Source organism: Aquarana catesbeiana, linkage group LG01, assembly GCF_042186555.1.
Source record: "Aquarana catesbeiana isolate 2022-GZ linkage group LG01, ASM4218655v1, whole genome shotgun sequence".
NCBI classification, from domain to species: domain Eukaryota; kingdom Metazoa; phylum Chordata; class Amphibia; order Anura; family Ranidae; genus Aquarana; species Aquarana catesbeiana.
In genome coordinates, this window is record NC_133324.1 from 239,511,289 (window position 1) to 239,536,164 (window position 24,876).

At 43.6% G+C, this 24,876-nt stretch overlaps 1 protein-coding gene across 3 annotated transcripts in view; it reads right to left on the reverse strand.

Annotated features, from left to right (window-relative positions):
* The window catches only part of TCTN1 (tectonic family member 1), a 172,400-nt gene that overhangs the window by 8,542 nt on the left and 138,982 nt on the right, over nucleotides 1–24,876 (reverse strand). For all 3 annotated transcript variants that reach the window (XM_073626319.1, XM_073626311.1, XM_073626327.1), the window contains exons 11-14: nucleotides 13,182–13,320; nucleotides 12,893–13,076; nucleotides 10,514–10,639; nucleotides 8,039–8,192 (exon numbers count right to left, since the gene is read on the reverse strand). In XM_073626319.1, coding sequence (XP_073482420.1) covers nucleotides 8,049–8,192; nucleotides 10,514–10,639; nucleotides 12,893–13,076; nucleotides 13,182–13,320 — 593 coding nt within the window. In that variant the 3' untranslated portion in view covers nucleotides 8,039–8,048. The remainder of the gene's footprint in view (nucleotides 1–8,038; nucleotides 8,193–10,513; nucleotides 10,640–12,892; nucleotides 13,077–13,181; nucleotides 13,321–24,876) is intronic.

Here is a 24,876-nt window from a genome sequence, read left to right on the forward strand (position 1 = left end):
AATTGAAGCTAGATTCCCTTCTGCCCATGATTAAATCTCCTGGGCAATAGATTAAAGTATCCAGCTCCTCGTGCCTCCCTGTTTGTTGAGGTACGCGACTGTCGCGACATTGTCGGAAAGAATTTGGAGATTGTGACCCTCGATTTCCGTCTGAAATGACTGCAAGGCTCTCTGAACTGCTAGAAGCTCTCTCCGATTGGTCCTCGAGGGAAGCAAGTGCTTCATCCACTCTCCTTGTGCCACTGCGTTGCTGAGGTGGGCCCCCATCCCCAGGAACTCGCATCCGTCGTGATCCTTTGGGATATAGGAATGGACCATGGGAGACCTCTTGTTAGGTTCAGGTTTGTCCTCCACCACCACAAGCTTCTCTTTACCCTGGTGGGTATCCAGACCCTTGATTCCAGGGACTTTGCGTCTCTGTCCCAGTTCTTTAATAGAAACAGTTGTAACGGATGTTGATGAAATCTTGCCCATGATACTGCGGGAAAGCATGAGCTTTCAGACACACTGCTCTCAAAACCTGTCTCAGCGAGACTAACTGGTTGGTCTGTAACGCTGACATAGTTTGGATCATTTTTGTAATCTTCTCCTGTGGAAGAAAAACTTTTTGGTCTACCGAGCAAAAATCGTATCCCAGATATGTCACTTTCTGGGCCGGAATTAAGGACAACTTTTCTACATTTATTAACCAGCCTAGGGACTGTAGGAAGTCATGTACTGTCTGGAGATCCACTAATAACCTTTGGTATCATTCTGCCATTACAAGGAGGTCGTCCAGGTAAGGGATAATAGTTATCACCTTTAATCTTAGTGGAGCCAGCGCCTCCCCCAACACCTTTGTAAAAATGCGTGGGGCTGAGGACAGACAGAAGGGGAGGGCTTGAAATTGAAAGTGCCGAGTCTCTGTTCCCATCTTGACTGCTAATCTCAAGAATCTCTGGAAGGATGGATGGATAGGGATGTGAAGGTAAGCATCCCTCAAATCCAAAGTGGCCATGAAGCAGCTTGTGTAAAGCAGGTTTTTGATTGTGAATACAGTCTCCATATGGAAATGCTTGTATCTGATTGAATGGTTTAGAGACCGGAGGTTCAGGTTAAGCTGATACTTCCCTAACGGCTTTTTGATGACAAATATATGGGAATAAAACTCCTTGCCCTGGTCTGGCCAGGGAACAGGGATAAGGACTTTTTGATCTAATAAGTCTCCAATTTGGAGACCCAGAGCCTTCGCTTTCTCTCGATCCTCAGGGAGGAAAGGTGACCAATAACCGCTCTGGCGAGAAAATTCCAGCCTGTACCCATTGGTCACTAGGTCCAGGATGAAGGGACTTAAAGTGACTGCTGCCCATTGTGGGAGAAAGGCCCTCAATCTTCCTCCCACTGGGGGACACTAGTCACTGTGGTTTGGTGGGTTGTTGAGGAGGATTAAACAAGACCCCCCCCCTTTACCTCTGCCTTTGTGCCCTGTCCAATGTTTTTTGGGCCTGTTGTCCTTTTCTCTAGGACCTTGCTGCCTACCTTGGCTACAGAAAAACTTTCTGGCTGTCAGGTTTTTATTTTTCTCTGGAAACGCCTTTTTCCTATCAGCTGTGCGTTCCAGTGCCTCCTGCAGTCCTGGGCCAAAAAGATGATCACCCGTAAGGGGAAGCCCACAAAGGCGCAACTTGGAGGCTGAATCACCTGACCAGATTTTAAGCCATAGGCTTCTTCTGGTCAAATTCACTAAGGCCGAAGTCCTGGCTGTCATTCTTATCGACTCAGCGGAAGAATCAGCAAAAAATCCTACTGCACGAAAAAGGAGAGGGAAAGACTTCAAAATCTGCTCTCTAGAAGTACCAGCCAACAAATGTGTTTGAATTTGTGTCAACCATACTTCCAGATTTCTGGCTACACATGTGGAGGCCAGAGCTGGTTTAAGATTCCCAACAGCTGAGTCCCAGCTCTGTGGAGAAGGATATCCCCTCTTTTGTCCATCGGATCCTTAAGCGTGCCCATATCGTCAAATGCTAGGTCCGAGTTTTTTGAAACCTTTGAAAGAGGTGCGTGCAACTTAGGATTTTTGTTTCATGGCTGCGCTGAGTCCTCATCAAAAGGAAACCTCCTTCTTAGGTTACCAGAAAAGGATTTTCTCACTACAGTATGATAGTATCAATCAGGGAGAACTATGTACTGGAAAAACTCTAGACTTCTTCTTGTGCAAATCCTTACACATAAGATCATGTTTGGATAATTGAACCGCCTCCTCTTTCAATGCAAGTGTAGTATAGATAGCCTTTAATAAGTCATTAACATCCTCTAAAGATAAACCTTGAGCCCTGATTCATCTGACCCTGACTCATCCGGAGAAGAATGGGTAGATCTGATATCAGTTTCCGAGTCTTCACTCTCCGCCTGCTGTGGAGTGCTACTGACTGAAGCCCTAATTGAATACAGACCCTCAGCTGGAGCCTGAAGCTTGTCAATTAGCGTTTTAAATGAGCTACAGGTAGACGCAAGCTCATCTCTGACAGAAGTCAGCATTTTCTGACAGGAGGCTACCGGGTCATTCTTTACTAGGCCTTCTATACAGGTGCGGCAAACTTCTTTGCTCCATGAAGAGCTCAATTTGTTTGCGCAAACCGCACATTTCTTTTTTGGTGGCTGCACTTGGGCCTTGTCCTGGGTCTTGGTCTGCAAGACAAAATAAATGACCCATAATGAAACTATCAGCCACCCAATCACTCCGTAACACCTCGTGCAGGAGGAAGGAAATGTGTCCCTTTACACCCACTACTACAGAGGGGGGAGGGAACACTCACAGGGATAGCAAGAGGGTGACAAAACACCCCAGGCTTAACTGCGAGGTGCTGGTGTTGGGGACCGCATCCACTGCCTGTGCAGGTACTGCCGAAGGATCCATCCTGCCCCTCTTGGTCATCCACAGCCTCGCTGCTTTCACCAAAAAACACCAGCAGCCAGCGTCCCCTTTCTGCACCGTTATGAAGACTGGAACCGGCGTCTTCGTCGCCCGATGATTACATCATATGCCCCGGAAGTGACCTCTCTAGGTATTACCTGTGGGCCAGCTTGGAGCACAGTAGCTCCGCCCCCTCGAGCGCCGCGACTTCCTCTTTCCCCTGCATGTATCAGCCACGCTGTCAGCGGGGAATGGACATAGTGGCTCTGCCTTAGCCATTAGTGCAATGCACCGCGCTATGGAAGCTAACATCACCCCGGTCCTGGCCCTCTCCAGGCACTGAAAACAGGGGACAGCAGCACAGCCAACTTCCCCAGCGGAGATGCTGCTTCTGGCAGAGGAAAAAAGGTTAGGGACATGCCCCAAACAGCCATTCAGAGCCCCTGCTCATGAGACCTAGGGGACCAGGTTCCAGGAACATGTTCCCCCCTGTCCGGAGGAAACACTAATAACTGACATGGGGCCTGGAGGACCGCCCTTTTATCTGGTGGGGGTTTCCTGTCCTGGTAGAAGGAGCCCTAGGTCTCATGGGCTGTCTTGGAAGACGCTTGGAGAAAATATGGACCCCGAGGATACGACATGCTCATCCTTCCATGTCTGCAGCAGGTTACGCATTATTTTAAGTCTCAGGGCTCTGGCCAGGGTACCCACATATTTCTACTTTCCTGGGCCCCCTTGCTGCAGAGGCCTCTGTTCATAGGTTTGTCTTCTTTTGTAAGACACATTCCTTACATCTATGTGTATCTTTTAGCTTACCGCTAGGCTCAACTCACAATTCTTTGTACAACATTGACCTTTACGGTCAATTCCAGGTTCTCGTCTCCTTCCTTGACATTTGCAGGATGTCATCCTGGAATCTTTCTGATACATTATATACCTGTATAGGTTATTGTGACGGGAGTCATTGTTGGGCGCAGGGTGACCAAGAAAAGAATGAACCCTGAAAATATGATTGGATTACTTAAAATGGGACAGTAATATTTAAACACAATATCTCCCAGGATATATGTAAAGACTATTCTTGGTTTGTTTGATTCTGAACTCAACATGTTAGTTGAGAGAGCTGATCACATTGGCTTTTAGAATTGGGTAGGAGCAGGACAGTCTACTCATACTATAGTTTTTTGCCTACAAGGCTGATGGGGGGAGGGGGTCACTGTTTGTATTGTTAATTGTAATTAGCTCCTGCTATTGTGTGAAGGTGTCATGTGTTATACTTATGATAATGTTGATTGTGTCTTCTGAGCTAAAAGACGGCAAGTCTATCCTAAAAGTCATGTCTCAGAGTCACCTAGTCTGGGTAAATGATTTAGTAAACTAGCTCACGTTAATTAGGTTTCTGGTTATAGTTGTATTGTTAGAGTAATATGAGCAGGAGGGGAGAATCTCCCCTTTAACTGTATATAAAGACTTGAAATTTTGGTTCTAATAAAGAGTCCGATTCCTGTTTGACCCTACGTACAGAGCCTTGTCTTGTACTTGGGGGGAAGAATTATTTGTATGGGTTTCTTGTTCGGCTGATTGGAGTGTTCGGTAGCTGCCTTTGTGTTCAGAAATGGAATGTCCTAAACGGCTTTAACCCTTTTTCCTACTCAGGGTGTCGTTACAGTTATGCTTTGTCTTTTGGAAAAAAAACCTCAATAAAAATTTATTGAAAGTGAAAAACATACTGCTTGGATTTCAAGGCTTACATGAATTTCTTTCAAGGTGACAGTGGCTACATATCTCACCCCACCATCTTCTTTCAGTAATTTCTTTTAAATTTAAATTAAAAATATGTAAGGTCAACAGCTAAAAAAACTGGACCTGCTGCTTTTTAATAAACAGATACTCACCTGTCCGGGGATCCAGCGCTGTCCTCACCGGTCTTCGGGTCCCAGCACTGGAATCTTAACTAAGGGCAGCTGGCTGTGACTCCTTGTGGCTTCAGAGCCAGCTGCCCATTGCGCACGCATAAGCCGTGCTGAAATTTATGAATGGTCCTGCAGCCTTCTGGGTTACAGAGGTCTGTGGGCAGGGGGAGGAGAACTTTCACTTGAATCACCTAGCCAAATTTGATCAGAAGTGTGAACGGGTACCTGTGAAAAAAAGGTGCTGTCCCTCTCAAGGTCCAAATATGGCAGGAAGAGAGCAACTTTCCTTTTTGGGTTTTGCACAGAGTGGCCCCGATCCTCCTGTTCTGGCATCCCCCGGCAGCTCTCGTGGCTCCTACCAACATCAGATAACCCCCTAGGAGAAGCGCTCTCCCTGGGGGTTACCTTGCGAGCGTGCTCCCGAGTCCAGCATTTGTGTCCATAGACACGAATGCCGGAGTCGGCCCGGCGCTCGCATCATTGGATTTGATTGACAGCAGCGGGAGCCAATGGCTGCACTGCTATCAATCTATCCAATCAAGAGCCGGAACCCCGTGGAGAGAGCATCTCTTCCGACAGAAATACGGGGCTCAGGTAAGTACGGGGGGCTGGGGAGCCGGTCACTGCCAGGTGTTTTTTCACCTTAATGTATAGGATGCACTAGGGTGAAAAAACACGAGGGTGTACAACCCCTTTAAGTATGTACAGAAATTTGCTTCCCAGAACCGAAGGAACTCTCATTATATTGTCCCATTTGTGGCTATTACTATTCCATTAATCTAGTAAGATAATGCCTATATACTCATAAATTACTGACCACAAAAAATGGTATAATAGCAAAGCACAATATAAACCTGTGACTACATTAGCTTTGTGAGGAAAAGAAGATTTAGCTATCTCCTAGCTGAAAGTATTCAATAATATTCTAGGGCAGGGATATGCAATTAGCGGACCTCTAGCTGTTGCAAAACTACAAGTCCCATCATGCCTCTGCCTCTGGGTGTCATGCTTGTGGCTGTCAGTCTTGCTATGCCTCATGGGAGTTGTAGTTCTGCAACAGCTGGAGGTCCGCTAATTGCATATCCCTGTTCTAGGGTCTGCCTACTCTTGTTAAATCCACAATACAGCTAAAGCCAAACATTTATATACAAGCAGGAATATAAATTATTTATATATTGACTTCATGGCAGCGGCAAGACCATCCTCTTGGTTACAGGTTCATCTCAGTGCAGCCACCATGAATGTTGAAAAGTAACTTGTGTGGCTACTGGGGAATGAAACAGTGTTGCAATACAACTCAAACAAAAGCAGACACTCCTTTTTCATCCAGCTACAATGTTATAGCATGTTGCAACATATTTATTTCAGTCTACCCATCAGACATTTTTTGAAGGCATGCAAATTACATCCCTTCTTTACAATCACTGAATAAGCTCTGAAGCATCATGGTCTATCATACTTGGACTACATCTGAGCAACTCCCTGGGTTTACATATATGTGGGGGCCAGTTTGCATTCAGCGATTCAGGTGCGAATTTGACACAAATCGCACCTGAATCAGACTGAAAAATGCACAAGACCCTTTTTTAATTTGCAACGTAACCAGACCACATATAAGTGAACCAGTTCCATTAAAAGCCGGTCTGGTTCACATGTCATGTAAATTGGGCGTGGTTCAAATCGCATCCGATACGCATATATATGAAACAAGCCTGATAAGACACAGCAAAATCTGTGACATTAAACTAACATTGGTCTATGTTCAATAATCCCTAAATGGAGACCTAAAATGAGCCTGTCATTGCTCATGGTCTTTCCAAAGACAAGGACTGATACTATTGGACCACCATGACGTCCAGACAAATGGTATTTTCAGACAGAGTTTAGCAGTGGGCGCTTCCATATTTCTCTCACTAGTATAAGTTTTTAATCAAGAACTACACAGATCTGCTAAAGATGTTTTCTACTTTACTCAAAGATTTATCCAAATCTTTCTTGAACCCTTCTATAGTTAAACAGATAGTGCTGAAGATAGCTATTTTGGGCCAGCTTGGCCCAAATAAACTAAACTAGTTAAAATGGTCATTAAACCTGGAACTCAACTCTAACTGCAGTTAAAGGGGTTGTAAAGGTTTGTTTTTTTTGTTTGTTTTTAATAACAAACATGTCATACTTGCCTCCTCTGTGCAGGGGGTTTGCAGAGTGACCCCGATCCTCCTCTTCTGGGGTCCCTCCGCAGTGCTCCTGGCTCCTCCTCTTCTTGAGTGCCACCACGGAGAAGCGCTTTCCAAGTCCTGCTGCTGCGTCCATTCAAACAGGTAGCAGGACTCGGTCCCTTCCCCCCCCCCCCCCCAGCTCCAGCGTCACTTGATTTGGGGGGGGGGGGGTTGGGTCTGGGGGGCTGCTGCACTACAAAAGGTTTTTCACCTACCTTAATGCATAGAATGCATTAAGGTGAAAAACCTTGAGGGTTTACAACCCCTTAAAGCTCAAGGCTAGATCCCAAAGTATCAATAAATAAGTCCCTGAAATGTCTTTTTAATAATAACTTTATTTTGTTAATGTGAATGCCCAGCCAAAGCATTTTTCCTTAGTTTTGGGTAGAGTGGGAAAGGCTTAGAGTGTTAGAAAGATTTATCCTCATTTCCTGTCCTGCTGACAACATTTTACCAGACCAGGAAGTGAAAAGAAATCATCATCACAGTCAGAAAAAAGAATGCTTTTCTTTAGTAGAATAGGGGAAGCCTAGAAATCTTCTTGGATTTTAATTTCGTACGTGTTGCAGATTTGCCCACCCCTTCTGTCTGGTGAAGCTGTTATCAGCAGGGCAGTGAGGATAAATCCTTCCAACAGGGCCCTGGACAGCAGCAAAAGCCAAATGGTTGTTCTAACCATTTTTCACTTCATCCAAATCCCTGATACCCTTTTATTGTTTAAAAATAAAGGGGGTATTCCATTCCATTTCATACCATGTTATCATTAAAATAAACTTCCCAGATTAAAGAAAATATTTTCCTAATCACTCTCTCGATCTTCACTACTGAATTATGTTAACAAAATGACAGTTCCGCTTCTCAAGATTTTACTATGCAAATAAATTCATCTTTAAAAATGTCAGTTTATCATGATTGCAGCAGGCTTGCTGTAATGGTTATGCATCATACTGTCTTATCATTAATGGATCACAAGGTTTGTAAAGGCAGAAATAAATAACAGACTAATGAGTTACCTGCTAGTTTTTATGCAAAGGGGAAGAAGAAATCAAAGGGCAACTTGGCATCAATGGTCGGCTGAGCTTTGTAACCAGGGCTTGCAGCTTGAGACACATCAAGGAAGGTCACAGCAGTAGAGATCTGCACAGTCCTGTCACTTCCCAAGTTATTCTAGAAACAAAGAACATTGCATATCTAGATCTGATTCCAACTAATTCACTGACGCTGCTGGGAGATCAACATTTTCAAGAGGTTATTTTAAATAACAAATTAGCTAAGCAAAAATATTAACTCCAATTATGGCATACAATCAGAGGATTGAACAATCAGGCTGTTATTTATTTGTCAGTTATAGCTGTACTCTGGATACAATAAAACACCCACCGCCAGCTTTCTATGAGTAGGGTGACCCGTTCTCCTTACTTCCCCATCTGCAGGTCTAGAGAGGGAGTGCTGATGTCATTCATAGTGGTGCAGTGCATTCAAACCCTTCTCACCCTACAATGAATAACTCCACGCCATCTGCAGCATATATTCCCATCATCACCCGTGCACATTCTTGGCTTCAGCAGCTGAAGGATCATTTGAGTCCGTCTGATAACATCATAGGGCATGTATTTTCAACTAGGGTTCCTCGAGAGGCTGCTAGGAGTTCCTTGAGCCATGGCTGGATTGACTTCCCATTGGATGGTGTCTGCATAGTTGTAAGACCAATGCCACTTGGCAAAGCCAGCAACAAGACACCAATTATCTTTTTAGCCATCTGTAAGGGTGGCTTTTCAACCATAACTGTAAGGGTTTTATAAATTCCTACTGACAACCAATGAAAAAAAAAAAAAGGTTTCCATTTTCCCCAGATTAATTTATTTTAGTAAGGGTTCTGAGATCTGAAAACTATTTTAGGGGTTCCTCAGGGGTAAAATGATTGAGTAAGGCTGCCATAGGGGCTAAGCAGGGAAAGGAAACAAAGCTAGGACAAGGTAAGGAAAGAAGAGAAAAGGGGGACCTTCAGCAGGGGTTAAGAGGTGGAACATTTATTTTAACTGCTACCCCGAAATGGGCTTTAAAAAATATGATTTGTGTGTTTACCTTGTCTGAACAGCCTACTAACAAAGTGAGTCTCCAGAGACAAGGCAAGCGCAAAGGAAATTCCAGCAGGTCTTTACCTGCAAAGTACCTCACCCCCATCCCCAAATCATTATGTTCAGTGGGGTCCAGCTACAATACAGTCAAAAAGCCAGGCTAAGGGATTGGGCCAGATACCTGCAAGTCAGTGGCTAAAACTACCATTTGTTTAACTTATTACTTGATTAAATTTTCTCTAAAGGCTGAAGGTTTTTTACCTTCATGCATTCTGTGCATGAAGATAAAAAACCTTCAGTATGCAGCTTCCCCCACAGCCCTCCACAATACTTACCCGAGCCCAATCACAATCCAGCAATGTGCACGAAAGCAGCTGCTCTCTCAGGTCTCTGCCTCCTCATTGTCTGAGGGACAGCATCAGGAGCCACTGGCTCCCACTGCTTTCAATCACAGCCAGTGAGGAGGGAGCAGGGAAAGGGCCTAGCCCCATTCTGTGTGTCTTGTGGACACACAGAGCAGGGCTTGGGGGCACTACGAAAAGCGGAGGAGCCAGAAGTGCGGCAGAGGACCCAAGAAGAAGAGGATCAGGGCGGCTGTGTGCAAACCCACTGCACAGAGCAGGGAAGTATAACATATTTATTTTTAAAAGGCTACTTTAATATCACTTTAGGGACTCATTTTATGTATTTTTTTTTTGATTTATTGGAACATTTCCAAGCTTTGTTCCATCCTATTTGGAAATGTCCCAGTGCTGCGGGCTATCAACTCAATTCCTTATATTTCTTCCTGGGGGTTTGACTCGTACCCTTTTTTTTGGGACTTTTGTTTCTAAGTAAGTCTCTATATGGGTTTACCTGATTATAATTTAAATTTGAGTGAGTGAGATGGGGTATTTACATGTCCCCATTTATATATATTTCGATCAGGTCCACCTGTACCCTTTGTTGGATCTCTGTGCTCCCCCACGGGTTGGGGGAAAGAGTTCGACTGGAACAAACCAATGCATGACTGTTCTTATGATATTGATTGGTTCATATATAATATCAACTCAGTGAGGAGATGCCAGCGGGAGACCTGAGAAGAGGAGGATCGGGGTTGCTCTGTGCAAAACCATTGACATGTTTATTTTATTAAAAATAAAGGAAGCTTTAATATCACTTTAAGTCACTATATCAGTAAAGTATCAGTACTTTGCTGATCTAAAGAAGTGCGGGTCAGTTGGATAAAAGGTAATTGCTGATTGAGAATACTGGTATACATTTGGTGTAAAGATTGCAGAATGCATCATGGCTGCATTTTGTAATCCTACCATGTGCCATACATCTGACAGTATAACCCTTTAGGTATATTCCACATAGAAATATGTAAATTAAATTAAATGGATATTTAAAAAAAAAAAAAACACTTACAGGAATAAATGCGTAGGAGATTGTTTCGGTCACATTCACAATCTGTGCTTGAGCGTTTACTAAAGAACCAAATTTTGTCCACCTGACTTCCAACGCCAAGGAAACTGGGATTTTACACATACTCGCCTTTGAGAAAAAGAGGAAGCAATCAATGAGAGTCGGAAATTTGGCAATAAAAATGAAACATGCATAACAAAGAAGCAATACGTGACATGACATCCTGTCATGACAACTTTATAAAATTGGTTTCTTTTTCTTTTCACAAACTTTAGTCAAGCAGAACTAACCAAGAAGCTGTTTTGTTTGCAATCTGTAAGCTGCAAATTCCTGTCCTAAGAAAGAACAGCAGTCCTGGTAAAACACTTAACCGTTGTAAAATACTTGCAGAACCGCTATTTACCAATTTTTGTCTTCTATAAAGGAAGTACTTTTAACCACTTACTACTACTGAGCACTTATACCTCCCTTCCTGACCATGCCAATTTTCAGCTTTCAGTGCGGTCGCACTTTGAATGACAAATTGTGCGGTCATGCAACACTGTACCCAAACAAAATTTGTATAATTTTTTTCACACAAATAAAGCTTTTTTTTGGTAGTATTTAATCACCTCTGGGTTTTTTATTTTTTGCTAAACAAAAAAGACTGAAAATTTTGAAAAAGAAAACCCACATTTTTCATAGTTTGTTATAAAATTTTGCAAACCGGTAATTTTTCTCCTTCACTGATGTGCACTGATGAGGCTGCACTGATGGGCACTAATAGGTACTGATAGGTGACACAGATGATGAGGCAATGATAGATGGCACTAGTGGGCACTGATTGGCAGTACTGGTGGGACCAATGTGCCTGTAACAGAAGCCGGTTATCGTGGTCAGCCGGCTTCTGTTTATCTCCATGATCAGCTGTCATTGGCTGACAGCTGATCACGTGGTAAAGGGTTGCTGTGATTGGCTCTTTACCCTGTTCTCACAGAGCACACTGTCTATGCACTGCAGGGGGACACACGAGCGGCGCAATCATGGGAGGACGTCTATTGACACCCTCCTGGGACTGGAAGCCCGTGCTGTAGCCATCTTTCGGCTATAGCGCGGGCAGAAAGTGGTTCAGTGATAGCTAGGAACAATGCAAACAGATTACAGTCAGAGAGTATAGGAAGTTATCAACCCAAGATTTTAGGTAAAATCAATAGAAAAGTTTTCTGCACTTATCATTCAGGTAACAATAATTTCAAATGTATATGAATAAAAGGGAGCAAATAAGAGACATTTTTTGCTAAGCTTTACATACAGTTAAAGCGGGGGTCCACCTATCTATCGTTTTTTTTTTTTTTTTGAGTTCATTCACAAACTTTTCTTCTCAGCATTACATACTCATATATTGTGTGTAATATGTCCGCCTGTGTCAGATTTAGTCGGAAAGAATAACTTATATTATTCACTGCAGGCGGTTTCCATCTTCATTGTGGGCATTTGAAGCCCACAAGCATTTATTTCCTGGATGCGGTGAATGCTGTGCTCCCAGCATTCACCGCTCGTTCCCGCACATGCTCAGTGGCATCCTGGGAAGCCCGAGACTAGCTCCCAGGAGACTGTGCGGAGTCTGGGAGAGGCTAGAAACACGCCTACTCCCACGGGAGGAGAACCAGGAAGTGCAAAGAAGAATAGAAAAATAAAAGGTAATTACCGCGATTTAAATTTTTTTAAACGGCATGTCAGCATCTAGGCAAGGAAGAGAATACATACAGATATTGTTCAAAATTTGGGTGGAACCCCGCTTTAATGTGGTTGTAAACCTCTGATAAAACCATCTTTCTATAGTGTGTGCTTGTCTCAATCCAGGACACCAAGTGTCATTTTTGCCTGCTGTCTCGTTCCACAGATATCTGCATGAGTCACTTCTGCTAAGTTTTCCTGACACCAAGAGATAAAAAGGTGACGGGAGGGAGCTCCAGCACACTGCCTGTGATTTACAGCCTCAGCTCTGTTCCTGTGTGCCATTTGAAGGGAGGTATGTCCCTTCCCTCCTATTAGCTCGCACTGAGCTCTGCAGAGTGAACCTTCAGCTCCCCACCCCCTGCTTTCTAAAAGCTCAGACAAGCCTTAAAATTCAGCACTTTGAACAGATATATAGAAGAGAATACTGCAGATAAACAGGTACAATTTATGCAAGAGGATTTGTTTAATTTCTCTGTATCACCTGAGGCTTGTCACTTCACTGGGTAAATGTAAGGGTTTACAACCACTTTAAAAGGAACATGCTCGTTCACCACACAACAGTAAGGAATCTGCTACTGAACTGATTTAAATGGTAGAAAAAAAAATGACAAAACAAACTTTGATGGGTTGTAATTGCATACTTTTAACAAACAAAGAGGATACCTGGGTACTGGCTTGCTGTCCAGGGTTGACAGTATTGATTGCCACCCAATCTAAAACATTCTCCTGTTGGGAATTTCCAAACTGGGCCACATACTCTGGAAACTGCTGTCCTTTAAGTGCATTCAAAATGATATCTCCTGCAAGCTGGCAAAATGCAGCTATAGTATAATTGAAACTATTTAAGCTGTAAAATACACAAACAGAAAAAAAAAAAAGAAAGGAAAAAAAAGGGAGTTGAATAAAACAGAAACTGTGACATGGAGTAAAAAAAAAAAATGAATATATTTACCGGAGTTTGCAGCCAGACATCATGTTATATCCAAATAACACAGCAGCCCGATTCCCTTCTTCTGTTAGACAGCTCTGGTCTACAGCGCTCTTGAGCAGAGTTAGTTGTCCAAATCTGTTGGTGCTTTGAACAATGCCAGATTTAAAGAGGTGCATTAAGGAGAAATAAGATTAACGATGAGAAACAAACATTGTAAATTTGAAGAATTGCCTATTTACTCAGAGATACGAATCTCATATATATGTATGTATATACATACATACATACATACATACATACATACACACAGTGGGGACGGTAAGTATTCAGACCCCCTTACATTTTTCACTCTTTGTTATATTGCAGCCATTTGCTAAAATCATTTAAGTTCATTGTTTTCCTCATTAATGTACACACAGCACCCCATATTGACAGAAAAACACAGAATTGTTGACATTTTTGCAGATTTATTAAAAAAGAAAAGCTGAAATATCACATGGTCCTAAGTATTCAGACCCTTTGCTCAGTATTTAGTAGAAGCACCCTTTTGATCTAATACAGCCATGAGTCTTTTTGGGAAAGATACAAGTTTTTCACACCTGGATTTGGGGATCCTCTGCCATTCCTCCTTGCGGATCCTCTCCAGTTCTGTCAGGTTGGATGGTAAGCGTTGGTGGACAGCCATTTTTAGGTCCCTCCAGAGATGCTCAATTGGGTTTAAGTCAGGGCTCTGACTGGGCCATTTAAGAACAGTCGCGGAGTTGTTGTGAAGCCAATCCTACATTATTTTAGCTGTGTGCTTAGGGTCATTGTCTTGTTGGAAGGTAAACCTTCGGCCCAGTTTGAGGTCCTGAGCACTCTGGAGAAGCCTTTCGTCCAGGATATCCCTGTACTTGGCCGCATTCATCTTTCCCTCGATTGCAACCAGTCGTCCTGTCCCTGCAGCTGAAAAACACCCCCACAGCATGATGCTGCCACCACCATGCTTCACTGTTGGGACTGTATTGGACAGGTGATGAGCAGTGCCTGGTTTTCTCCACACATACCGCTTAGAATTAAGGCCAAAAAGTTCTTGGTCTCATCAGACCAGAGAATCTTATTTCTCACCATCTTGGAGTCCTTCAGGTGTTTTTTTTAGCAAACTCCATGCGGGCTTTCATGTGTCTTGCACTGAGGAGAGGCTTCTGTTGGGCCACTCTGCCATAAAGCCCCGACTGGTGGAGGGCTGCAGTGATGGTTGACTTTCTACAACTTTCTCCCATCTCCCGACTGCATCTCTGGAGCTCAGCCACAGTGATCTTTGGGTTCTTCTTTACCTCTCTCACCAGGGCTCTTCTCCCCTGACAGCTCAGTTTGGCCAGATGGAAGGGTTCTGGTCGTCCCAAATGTCTTCCATTTAAGGATTATGGAGGCCACTGTGCTCTTAGGAACCTTAAGTGGAGCAGAATTTTTTTGTAACCTTGGCCAGATCTGTGCCTTGCCACAATTCTGTCTCTGAGCTCTTCAGGCAGCTCCTTTGACCTCATGATTCTCATTTGCTCTGACATGCACTGTGAGCTGTAAGGTCTTATATAGACAGGTGTGTGGCTTTCCTAATCAAGTCCAATCAGTATAATCAAACACAGCTGGACTCAAATAAAGGTGTAGAACCATCTCAAGGATGATCAGAAGAAATGGACAGCACTTGAGTTAAATATATGAGTGTCACAGCAAAGGGTCTGAATACTTAGGACCATGTGATATTTCAGTTTTTCTTTTTTAATAAATCTGCAAAAATGTCAACAATTATGTTTTTTTTTCTGTCAATATGGGGTGCTGTGTGTACATTAATGAGGAAAAAAATGAACTTAAATGATTTTAGCAAATGGCTGCAATATAACAAAGAGTAAAAAAATTAAGGGGGTCTGAATACTTTTCGTCCCCACTGTATATGTGTGTGTATATATATATATATATATATATATATTTTTTTTTTTTTTTTTTTCTTCATCCATAGTGCAAAGGATATTTTTCAGAATACATACAACCACTCACCTTAGTCCCTGCCATGTTAGGAAGTTTAAAACTGATTATTTCTCCCACAATAATAGCTGCCAGTAGGTTCCTGGATCGTAGAGATAAAGCCCCACAAAACTATGTAGGACATACCAACAGTATCTTTTAAACTAATTTCAGATCTCAGCTCTGCAAGGCCACATTGCAAACTCCTGTGCTCCTTAAATAATGTTTATGTCCTGCCCAGCTGGGTAATCATGTGGAATATGGTCATCAGGAATAAACAATAGAAAAAAGTTTTAGGTGACCCCATGAGGTCCTAGGGAACCGGATAATAGACCTCCTTATGCTTGTCTATTGTTGCCCATAACTGTATATTTGAAAATGTGTATCCTGATGCCATGACTTATTATGGTGTCCCCACATGACACCACTAAGAGCTTCCCATAGCCAGTACATGGACAGTGATCTCAGCCTAGTGAACTTTGTCCTTTGTGATTCATTTCTACCTTTTCCAGTAAAACCTCCAACCTCATTTCATCGATGGTTAAGGCATTCCAGGGCTTGTACCTATTGTTTACTAAAGACAAAACAGTACAGGTGTGTATGTGTACAGAAAGCATATTGACCATCCATTATAACATGACCTGGCCTGGAAAAATTAGGACATGTGAAGAGAACAACACTTTATAATTTACAAAAAAAATAAAAATGACAAAAAAATTATAATAATCTTAAACCCCAGACCACATTACAGCATTTTCTTGTGATATTACAGTACATATAAGAGCATATGGAAAAAAATCATGTCTCCAAAGATTTAAATAAAGACACACCTTAAAACTGAAGTTTAGTATACAACTTTTTTTTTTTTTGGGGGGGGGGTACAGCACCATACACTATAGTGATTAAACAATGCCTGTAACAAAAGTAAAGTTAGTGAGCTTGAGATTTGGAATCCGTATACAACTACTAGAGCACTCGGAGCCTGCTGTGCCTAATTGGGGATATTAAAGCGGAAGTAAATCCATTGATTTAACAATTTCAAAAAATAGCTACTTTCCCAGAATGCCGAGAATGTTAACGCTCACATTAGTTGTGCTCTCAACCAAACTGTCAAACCATCCAATGGCTGGTGTCATAACTGATCACAGGCAATTGGAGATCAGAGGCCAAGATGGCATCTTCCTTGGCTGAAAACGATGTGAAAGTCAATTACAGGAGGAGTAAACCCTCCTGGTTTACTTTAAGTGGCGCACATAGTATGTTGCAACAAAATATGGGACCTACAGTGGTGGAGGATAATAATTCCAGTGTCGGTAGAGTCAGTGGGAGGGGAACAAAAAAGAAAAGAAAGGCTTCTTATGTGCTAACAGCATAAGCTCCACGTCATGTGACCACTGTGAAAGTCAATTACAGCGGTCACATGATACAGAAGCCACGCCGCCTCCCAGGCATTAAAGCCCACTTAAAAGGGCTACAGGCATTAAGGGACTAGGCGTGTGTGTGCGCACGTGTGTGTGTGCGTGTGCGCACGTGTGCGCACGTGTGCGCGTGCAAGCTGAATTTAAGTCATAAATGGGTATACAGAGTCATACCAGTACTGTGAAAGGACATGTTGAAAGCCATTAGCCAAAATCACCCCGGGAAATGATTTCAGCAGGTTGTCAGCTAAAGCAGTGCAGAGCAGTGTTAGAGCATGTTATGTTAGGTTTGTAGTGCCAGTCGAACTCATCCACAGCTGTCCCTATATATAGAAATATAATTGCATATATTTTACAATATTTCAGATGAGTCATGTACATTTTATACACACTAACATAAGCCCTGGATGTTGAGGGAAGTGCCTTCAGCTGCATCAATACATGTTCACACACTGAATAGCCCCATCTCCATTACAACTGTAAACAGCCTGCATATAAAGCAGGGGTATGCAATTAGCGGACCTCCAGCTGTTGCAGAACTACAAGTCCCACAAGGCATTGCAAGACTCTGACAGCCACAAGCATGATGGGACTTGTAGTTTTGCAACAGCTGGAGGTCCGCTAACTGCATATCCCTGATATAAAGCTAGGTGATGGCTGAAAGTTGTTCACAGCAGCAGCTAGCAGCCCAGCCCAGGCTGTCCCCTGTCAGTTTGCACATGCCCCTAGCCCCAGTTAGTGCTCTGTAGCTCTGTTAGGCTCAGATGGGATGTCTCTCTGGCAGGGCCGTCATCAGGTGAGTACAGGCAACACACTTGTAAGGAGCCCGCCGTACAGCAGCTTAATGAATGAAACTTAGCACAGCAGGCAGCCATTGGCCGCACTGTGCCCGCAATAGAGAATAACACATACATAAGAAGCCACCGCCTGTCTCCTCCTCTCCGTGTTCCTCCCTCCCCGAAGGTGATCCTGTACTCGCTCTGCTTCCTTCACTGTTGAGGCGGAGCCTGCTGCTAGGTTACTAGTATTGTAATTAGGTGGGGCGGGGTGGGACACGGGGAGGGTGTGTGGGCAGTCTCGTCAGTGGTGGGAGTGGACACAGCCCTCTCAGGTGCATGCATTACAGATGCGAGACAGAGAGCAGCATGGAGGATAAGTCACCAGTGTGCAGTGGCGTTCTGCTGTGCTGTAGATTATAGTGGACCAGTGAAAATGGATGAAAATGATTTTGGGTGGGGATGAGAGTTACATTGTGGAGAGGCTCTTCACAATGTAACTCTCATCCCCACCCAAAATCACCCTCATCCATTTTCACAATGTAACTCTCAATGGTTGCCCGTTCATTAGGGGTCCCGACCCCCCTATCCAGGCGTCCAGCCCCCTAATCAACATGCAGTGTGCCGAACGCATGAATTCCAATGGGGGATTTTAAATAACGTGATTAGAGCCAGAGGCTCTAATAGGCTTCAAAATAGGGTGGACTCGGGGCGCAGAGTGAAGTTCACCCAGGTGTGGAACAATAGATTCTCCTCCCAGCCTTTTCAGATTGGCCAAAGGGAGAAGCGATCCCATTGGCCAGGGAGGGAGGAAACACACAGCATAGGAAAGATAGGCTGACCCACCAGCCGCCAAGTAATCCTCGGTCCCCTCCATGCAGAGTGCTGTCAGCTCCTCCTGTGGCTGCGGAAGAGAGGAGCACATGCCGAATGCCCTTGTGACACCTTGGACACCTTATCAATCCACACTGACATCGATCCCCACCTGCTGCCGACCTCATCTGGCATCCCTGGGCATGGAGCCTGCACTATTATCTCCAACACAGGGTAGGAGAGCCAGGGTAGGGTGGTGGTGGCATTCTGGAGCAATGGGGGGTGGGTGGGGGGGTCATGTCCATCTCCCGCCCCCCCTACCGATAGAGCACTAGTTGCCACTGAACTCCATTATCCTCATCCCCACCCAGAATCATCCATCCCTCTCCCCGCCCTGAATCATCCATCCCTCTCCTGGAGAAGGATGTGGATAATTCAGGGTGGGTATGGGGATACATTGGGATAAGAGTGTTAAAATAAAAGTGGGTGCACCGAAGGACTTGGGGGGATGGCCAGTGGGCGGACTTGGTGGGACGGCCAGTGTGCGGGCCCTGGTTAATATTGGCCCGGGGGGGCCCAGGCCTAAAGCGGTGTAATTTCTGATGGCTGCCCTGCTCCTTGGTCCCAGAGTCAGACTGCTCCTGATGGCAACAGAGCAGGTAGTGTGGTATGGAGAGAACTGGGGGAGACAGAGCAGTATTAAGGGTTCCACCTTCCTTCACAACGTAACAGTGAATAATGGCAGGAAAATAAAACTTAGCGCCCACCTAGCATCATGACATCACATGCATGTCCCATGCTCAGCTGAAAAGGAATGGTCTGACACCCAAACTGTGCATGCCCAGTAAATAAATAATATTTGTTCATGGGAGATGGGCACTATTTCCCATGAGCAAATCAAATTTTGCAAACTGTTGGCAGCCCTGCACACCCTTAAAGGGATATGTACAAAACTGTTTAAGCTGCAAGTAGAGGTCTCACACTTTAGAATATATACAAGTGTGACCAGCCCATTTCCTGAGGCGACACATGCTCGCTATGCTTCTAAATTGTCAGGAGCAGTTATAAAGCGATTTTTTTAGGCAAACACATATTTTGATCAGTTTTCTCTTGTTTTGGGTAGAGTGGGTAAGAATTAAAAGGTTTGCCTTATTTCTGTCTGTGACCCCAAATACCAGAAATAGAGAGCAAAGCATGTCAGCTTTGAACGTTCTCTCTAAAAAGGTAAGGCCCTTTCACATGAGCTTTCCAATCAGGTCTGCCTGGCAGTTTTTCAAGTGGAACTGATTGGATGCTCCATGCAGCTCTGTAGACAGGCGGATGTAAACAGACTTGTGTCTGTTTACATCTGCCCACCTCTGTGTCCATCCCTGTTCTCAAGAAACATGATGGATTGCAGGTAACCTGAAGTAAGCAGACACAAATCCTTTTCCATCTGGCAGCCCATAAAGTCATCACATCCGCCACAGTCCACTGTCAAAATGCGGGCACAAACTGAAACAGGCATGGTCTCACAAACTGACATTCATCCCATTCCACTCTAATTCAGCAGAGTATTTGCTTACAGATCATACATTAAACATGTCCTTACTCAATTTCCTTTAGATTTACCTTCAACTATGTAGTGCAGGGGCCTGCCTGATCGCATACAAATTGAAAGCGTTTAGGCTTGACCTCATATTTAATGGTTTTGTTAAATCTAATGGAAAATTATACAAGAGAATTGTATAACATATGGCCAGCCTAAGTCAGAACAATAAACAAAGATAAAATGTGCTTAAGCTGATAACACACAAACAATTCTAATTTCTTGTGTTTTTTTTTGAACACACACACACTAAACATTCACAGAGCTGGAAGAAAAAGTAACTGAACCCTTGGAGTTAATAGCTGGTTGAACCTCCTAGGGTAGAAATTACTTCAAGCAAGCACTTTTAAAAGCTCTGGAACAGACCTGCACAACATTCGGGAGCAATTTTTGACCATTCCTATTTAAAAAACTGCTTCAGCTCAGACAATTGTAGGATGTCCGGTGTGACCGTCTCTTGAGGTCATTTCACCGCATCTCTATGGAGTTAAGGTCTAGGTTCTGACTTGTCCACTGCTAAAGGCACATTTCCTCTTTCAGAAGCTAATCTATGGTGGATTTACTTTGAAGCTTAGGGTCATTGTCCTGCTACATTACCCAATTTCTACTAAGCTTCAGCTGGTGCACAGACACCCCGACGTCATTGTGTAGGATATTTTGGTAAACGTGGGAAGCCCTTTTCCTTTCGATGATGGAAAGTGGTCCAGGCCCTGAGGCAGTGAAGCATGCCCAATCATGATGTTCCTCCACCATACGTCACAGTTGGGATGATGTTTTGAGGTTGGTAAGCTATGCCCTTTTTGCACCATACAGAGTGCTGAGTATTCTTCTCTAACAATTCAACATTTGTTTCATCAGTCCACAAAATATTTTTCCAGTAGCATTGCAGTTTGCCAAGGTGCCCTTTGGCAAACTGCAGGCTCGCAGCAATGTTATTTTTGGGGGAGGAGCAGCTTACTCCGTAGTATTCTGCTATGGACACCCTGCCTGTTTAAAGGCTTACGTATGGTAGACTCATGAACAGGATGTTTGCCACTTTCAGTGATATCTTCAAGTCTGTAGTTGTTACTTGTGGGTTTTTGTTTACCTCATTGAAGGTTCTGCGTTGTGCCTTGGGAGTCATTTTGGCTGGGCACCCACTTCTAGAAAGAGTAGCCACAGTACTAGACAAATTGTCTATAAATGGAGAATGTTTAACAGTTGACTTTTGGATGCCTAAACACTTTGAGATTTCCTTGTATCCCTTCCCAGCCTTATGCAGATCAACTACTCCTGATCGTATGCCTTCAACAGGAAGTAAACCCTGATGGGTTTTACTTCCTTGTTTTTCCCCTGCAAAGTAAAAGCATAATGGGCTAGTATGCATTGCATACTAGCCCATTATGTTGCACTTACCTGCAAACAAAGCCCGCAATGTTCCCGCTGGTGGCCACATCCATCTTCACCCCTCTTCCTTCCGGGGCCGTGGACTCCGGCTCTGTGAACGGCCGGAGTCGCATGTGCGTGGGAGCCCCGGGCGAAACGGCGCGTTCATGCCCTTTCTTTAGCGCACATGTGCCAATGATGTAGTCGGAAGTGTATATGGTAAATTTCTCTTAAACCGTGCAGGTTTAGGAGATATTTCCAGTACCTACAGGTAAGAATCATTATAGGCTTACCTGTAGGTAAAAGTGGTGTAACTAGGTTTACAACCACTTTTGGAGAGCTTATTTTTGTGAGGTATGTTTCACATCAGCTGATGCTTCCATAAACGCATATTGCTTAAACGCATGCTGGCATGTTTTCATTTGTATGTATATGCTTAGTTTGAACTGTATACATATGTGCTTAGTTGCATTAAACTGCATACATATTTGCTTAATTGCCTTGAACTGCATACATATGTGCTCATTTGCCTTGAACTACATACATATGTGCTTATTTGCCTTGAACTGCATACGTAAATACATTAACGTCAAAAATACTCGTATACCTGCATATTTGCATACCTAGGTACCTACATAAAATGGCATACCTGGGTACCTGCATACTTACATACCTAAGGGGTTGCATGGAGGTAAACCAACGTTGTTTTAGGCCTGCACCCTTGCATTATGTTGGCTAATATAGTTGCTACATTATTTTTTATCTGTTATACCATATAAATGGTTCCAGAAAAAAGAAGGCAGCCGGGGGAGGCAGCTGCACCGCTCTCAGGTTCAGTGATCTGGCAGTGTCCACATCTCCCGATGGACAGTGGTGTCAGGTGCCAGGTGCATCTGAGTCACTGTGGTGTTTGGCATTGCAGTGTTTCCTGATGCATTCATTTTTCGTCAGATGGACTGCAGCTGCATCACCTTGATCATGCCTGATATCTGTTGATCGAAGCCTAAGCAGGATCAAGTCTGGTTAGTATGTGGATGGGAGACTGCCCAGGTATACCAGATGCTGTAAGCTTTTCCCCACCTGTGTGAGGAAGGCATCTGAGGCTGCTGTGTTTTGAGAGTATCTTAGGCCAGAAGATCTTAGGGCAGTCTCTGAGGTGGTTTGCTCCATCTTTAGCCAGCAGAAGCTTGGTAGATTAGGTACGCCCTTTTGGGCCTTTGGGTCTGCCAGAGTTGTCAGTCTTTTGCCTTGCATTTGACTCTTGGAGCAGAAGGTATGGGCTCATTATTGGAAAAAACAAACAAAAAAAAACACACAACTCAGCCGATAGCGGTCCCAAAACCAAATGGGGGACATAAGGTCTAGCTTAGATCTTAAGTTGTTGGACATCCTTCTGTTTCAGGGGAAAGAAGATTGGCCTCAAGTAACATTAGGGGTCAGATTCACCCCTAGCCATTTTTTTTCCCCCCAGAGGCCATTGTTTCTCACTTCTTCATACAGGGCGTAATGCAGACAGTTCCGCCTGTCAAGCCACTCGTGTCCTTGGGACTTGAATTTTCTCTTGACTGTCTTTGCAGAGGCCCCCTTTTGGTGCTTTTTGGCACCTTTTGAACCAATTGTTAGTCCTTGACTTGGAAGGTGGCTTCTTTGGTTACGATCACCTCAGCAAGTGGAGTGTCAGAACTGATGGCTCTCTCATGCAAGGAGCCGTTCTTGGTCTTACATCATAATAAGGTGATGCTACGTCCTCATCCATCTTTATTGCCTAGAGTGGTCTCTAGTTTTTACTTGAATCAGGACAGTGTCTTGCCTTCTTTTCTAATCCTCAGTTGACAGGAGTAAGATCACTGCATACACTGGAGGTAGGATTTACTTGAATTGTCAGCACAGGTAAGGAATCCTGGTTTGTGCTGCCAGCAAAGCCCAGGAAGGGCAGGAGGCATCCAAGTTAACCAGTTTTTCATTTGATCCGCCAGTTAATTACTCAAGCCTATGGCTTGAAAGGGCAAGGTCCCCACCCTTTTTTGGCGAGAGCGCTCCCTACCAGGTGTGAGGGGGCATCTTAGGCCATCCACCATCAGGTGTCAGTGGCTCCCGTTTTTGAGGCCACTACATGGTCTTTTGTTCATACATTCACAGGATTTTACCAGATGGATATCAACGCCACGGAGGATACTGCTTTGGCCACAGTATGTTAAGGGTGGCAGTTTCTGTGATCGTGTCTCCCTCCCCTCAAGGGCTTTGCTTTAGGACATCCCACATAGTAATTATTATGACTGTTCTGTGTCCCGTGATGTACGATAAAGAAAATTGTATTTTTCCTACAGCTTATCTGTAAAATCCTTTTCTTGGAGTACATCATGGGACACCTAGAGGTCCTGCCCCTCTTTTTTGGGACATTCATTGCTTTGCTACAAAACTGAGGTACTTCCTGTGTAGGAGGGGTTATATAGGGAAGGACTTCCTGTATGATTAATCTGCCAGTGTCCATTCACCTATAGGTGGTGTATAACCCACATCAAGGCAGCTGATGACTCCCAGTGTGCAAACTACTGACTCCAATCAGCTTTTATTGAAGCAATTAAATTATTGGTTCACTTATTTTTTCCTCCAGCACTGTGAATGTTTAATGGGTATGTTCAATAAAGACATGAGAAATTAGAATTGTTTGTGTGTTGTTATCAGCTTAAGCACATTGCATTTGTCTATTGTTGAGACTTAGATGAAGATCGGACACATTTTATGGCAAAATCATTGGAGAAAAACAGTTAATTCCAGGGGGTTCAAAAATTGATGTTAAAATGCTGATAAAGAAACAAATTTTAGCTAAATCTGAGTTGCGTGTAATCCACTACAGCCAGGATGACAAGGAGTTCCTCCATTGGGGGCTCAGTGGGTCTGCTGCCAGAAAAGTATGCTGTAAGTTCCTCTCTCTGCTTTATGTATCACCAATCTGATTCATCTTTCCATAGTAGATTTAAATCTGAGTGATGGCTGTACAAAATTGAGTTCTGACATTTTTACACATCTGGCTTTCTGTAGGTAAGGAACAGCAATGGGGATATCTGTTCTGCAAAACAGAGAAACAGGACAAGAAGGGTCTATAAGGACAGTTGCTGTGGCTGGCCATGGATATATTATATACCCATCAAGTAGGTTGTACTGGACTATCTCAGTACTGATACACAAACAAGTTCTTAATAGAAAAATATTATTTTAATACATATAAAAATATACAGGGAACAAGAAATAAAATACAACCACAGACAACTACTAACAGGGTCACACGAAAGATGAATGTTGATGTGGGATATAGACAAATTGATCCTCTACTAGTTTTGCGGATTGAAACTGCTTCTTCAGGAGGAACTGTCTATAAAACAGAAAATACAATAAAATATACAGTAATTACAACATATAAAACATTGAACATAATTATACAGCAAACATTTTAGTCAAGAGATCTGCTCACCCGGAAGATCACACACCGATACGTAACCAAGCTGCTAAGCTAAACCCTTCCGAATACGTTCTCGGAGGTTCCCAGACCTCATGACCTGCCCAGCCATATGGGCCTTTTTACAGGCCACCATCAGAGATCTCAAACATCAACACTGGCAGGATATTCCACCAAATCTAAATAACGGCCAAGTCAGAGCACTTAAATCCCTACAAAGATGCTCGGATATTGTAATTAAACAATCAGATAAAGGCGGAAATATTGTTTTGATGACTCATATGCAGTATCAATCCAT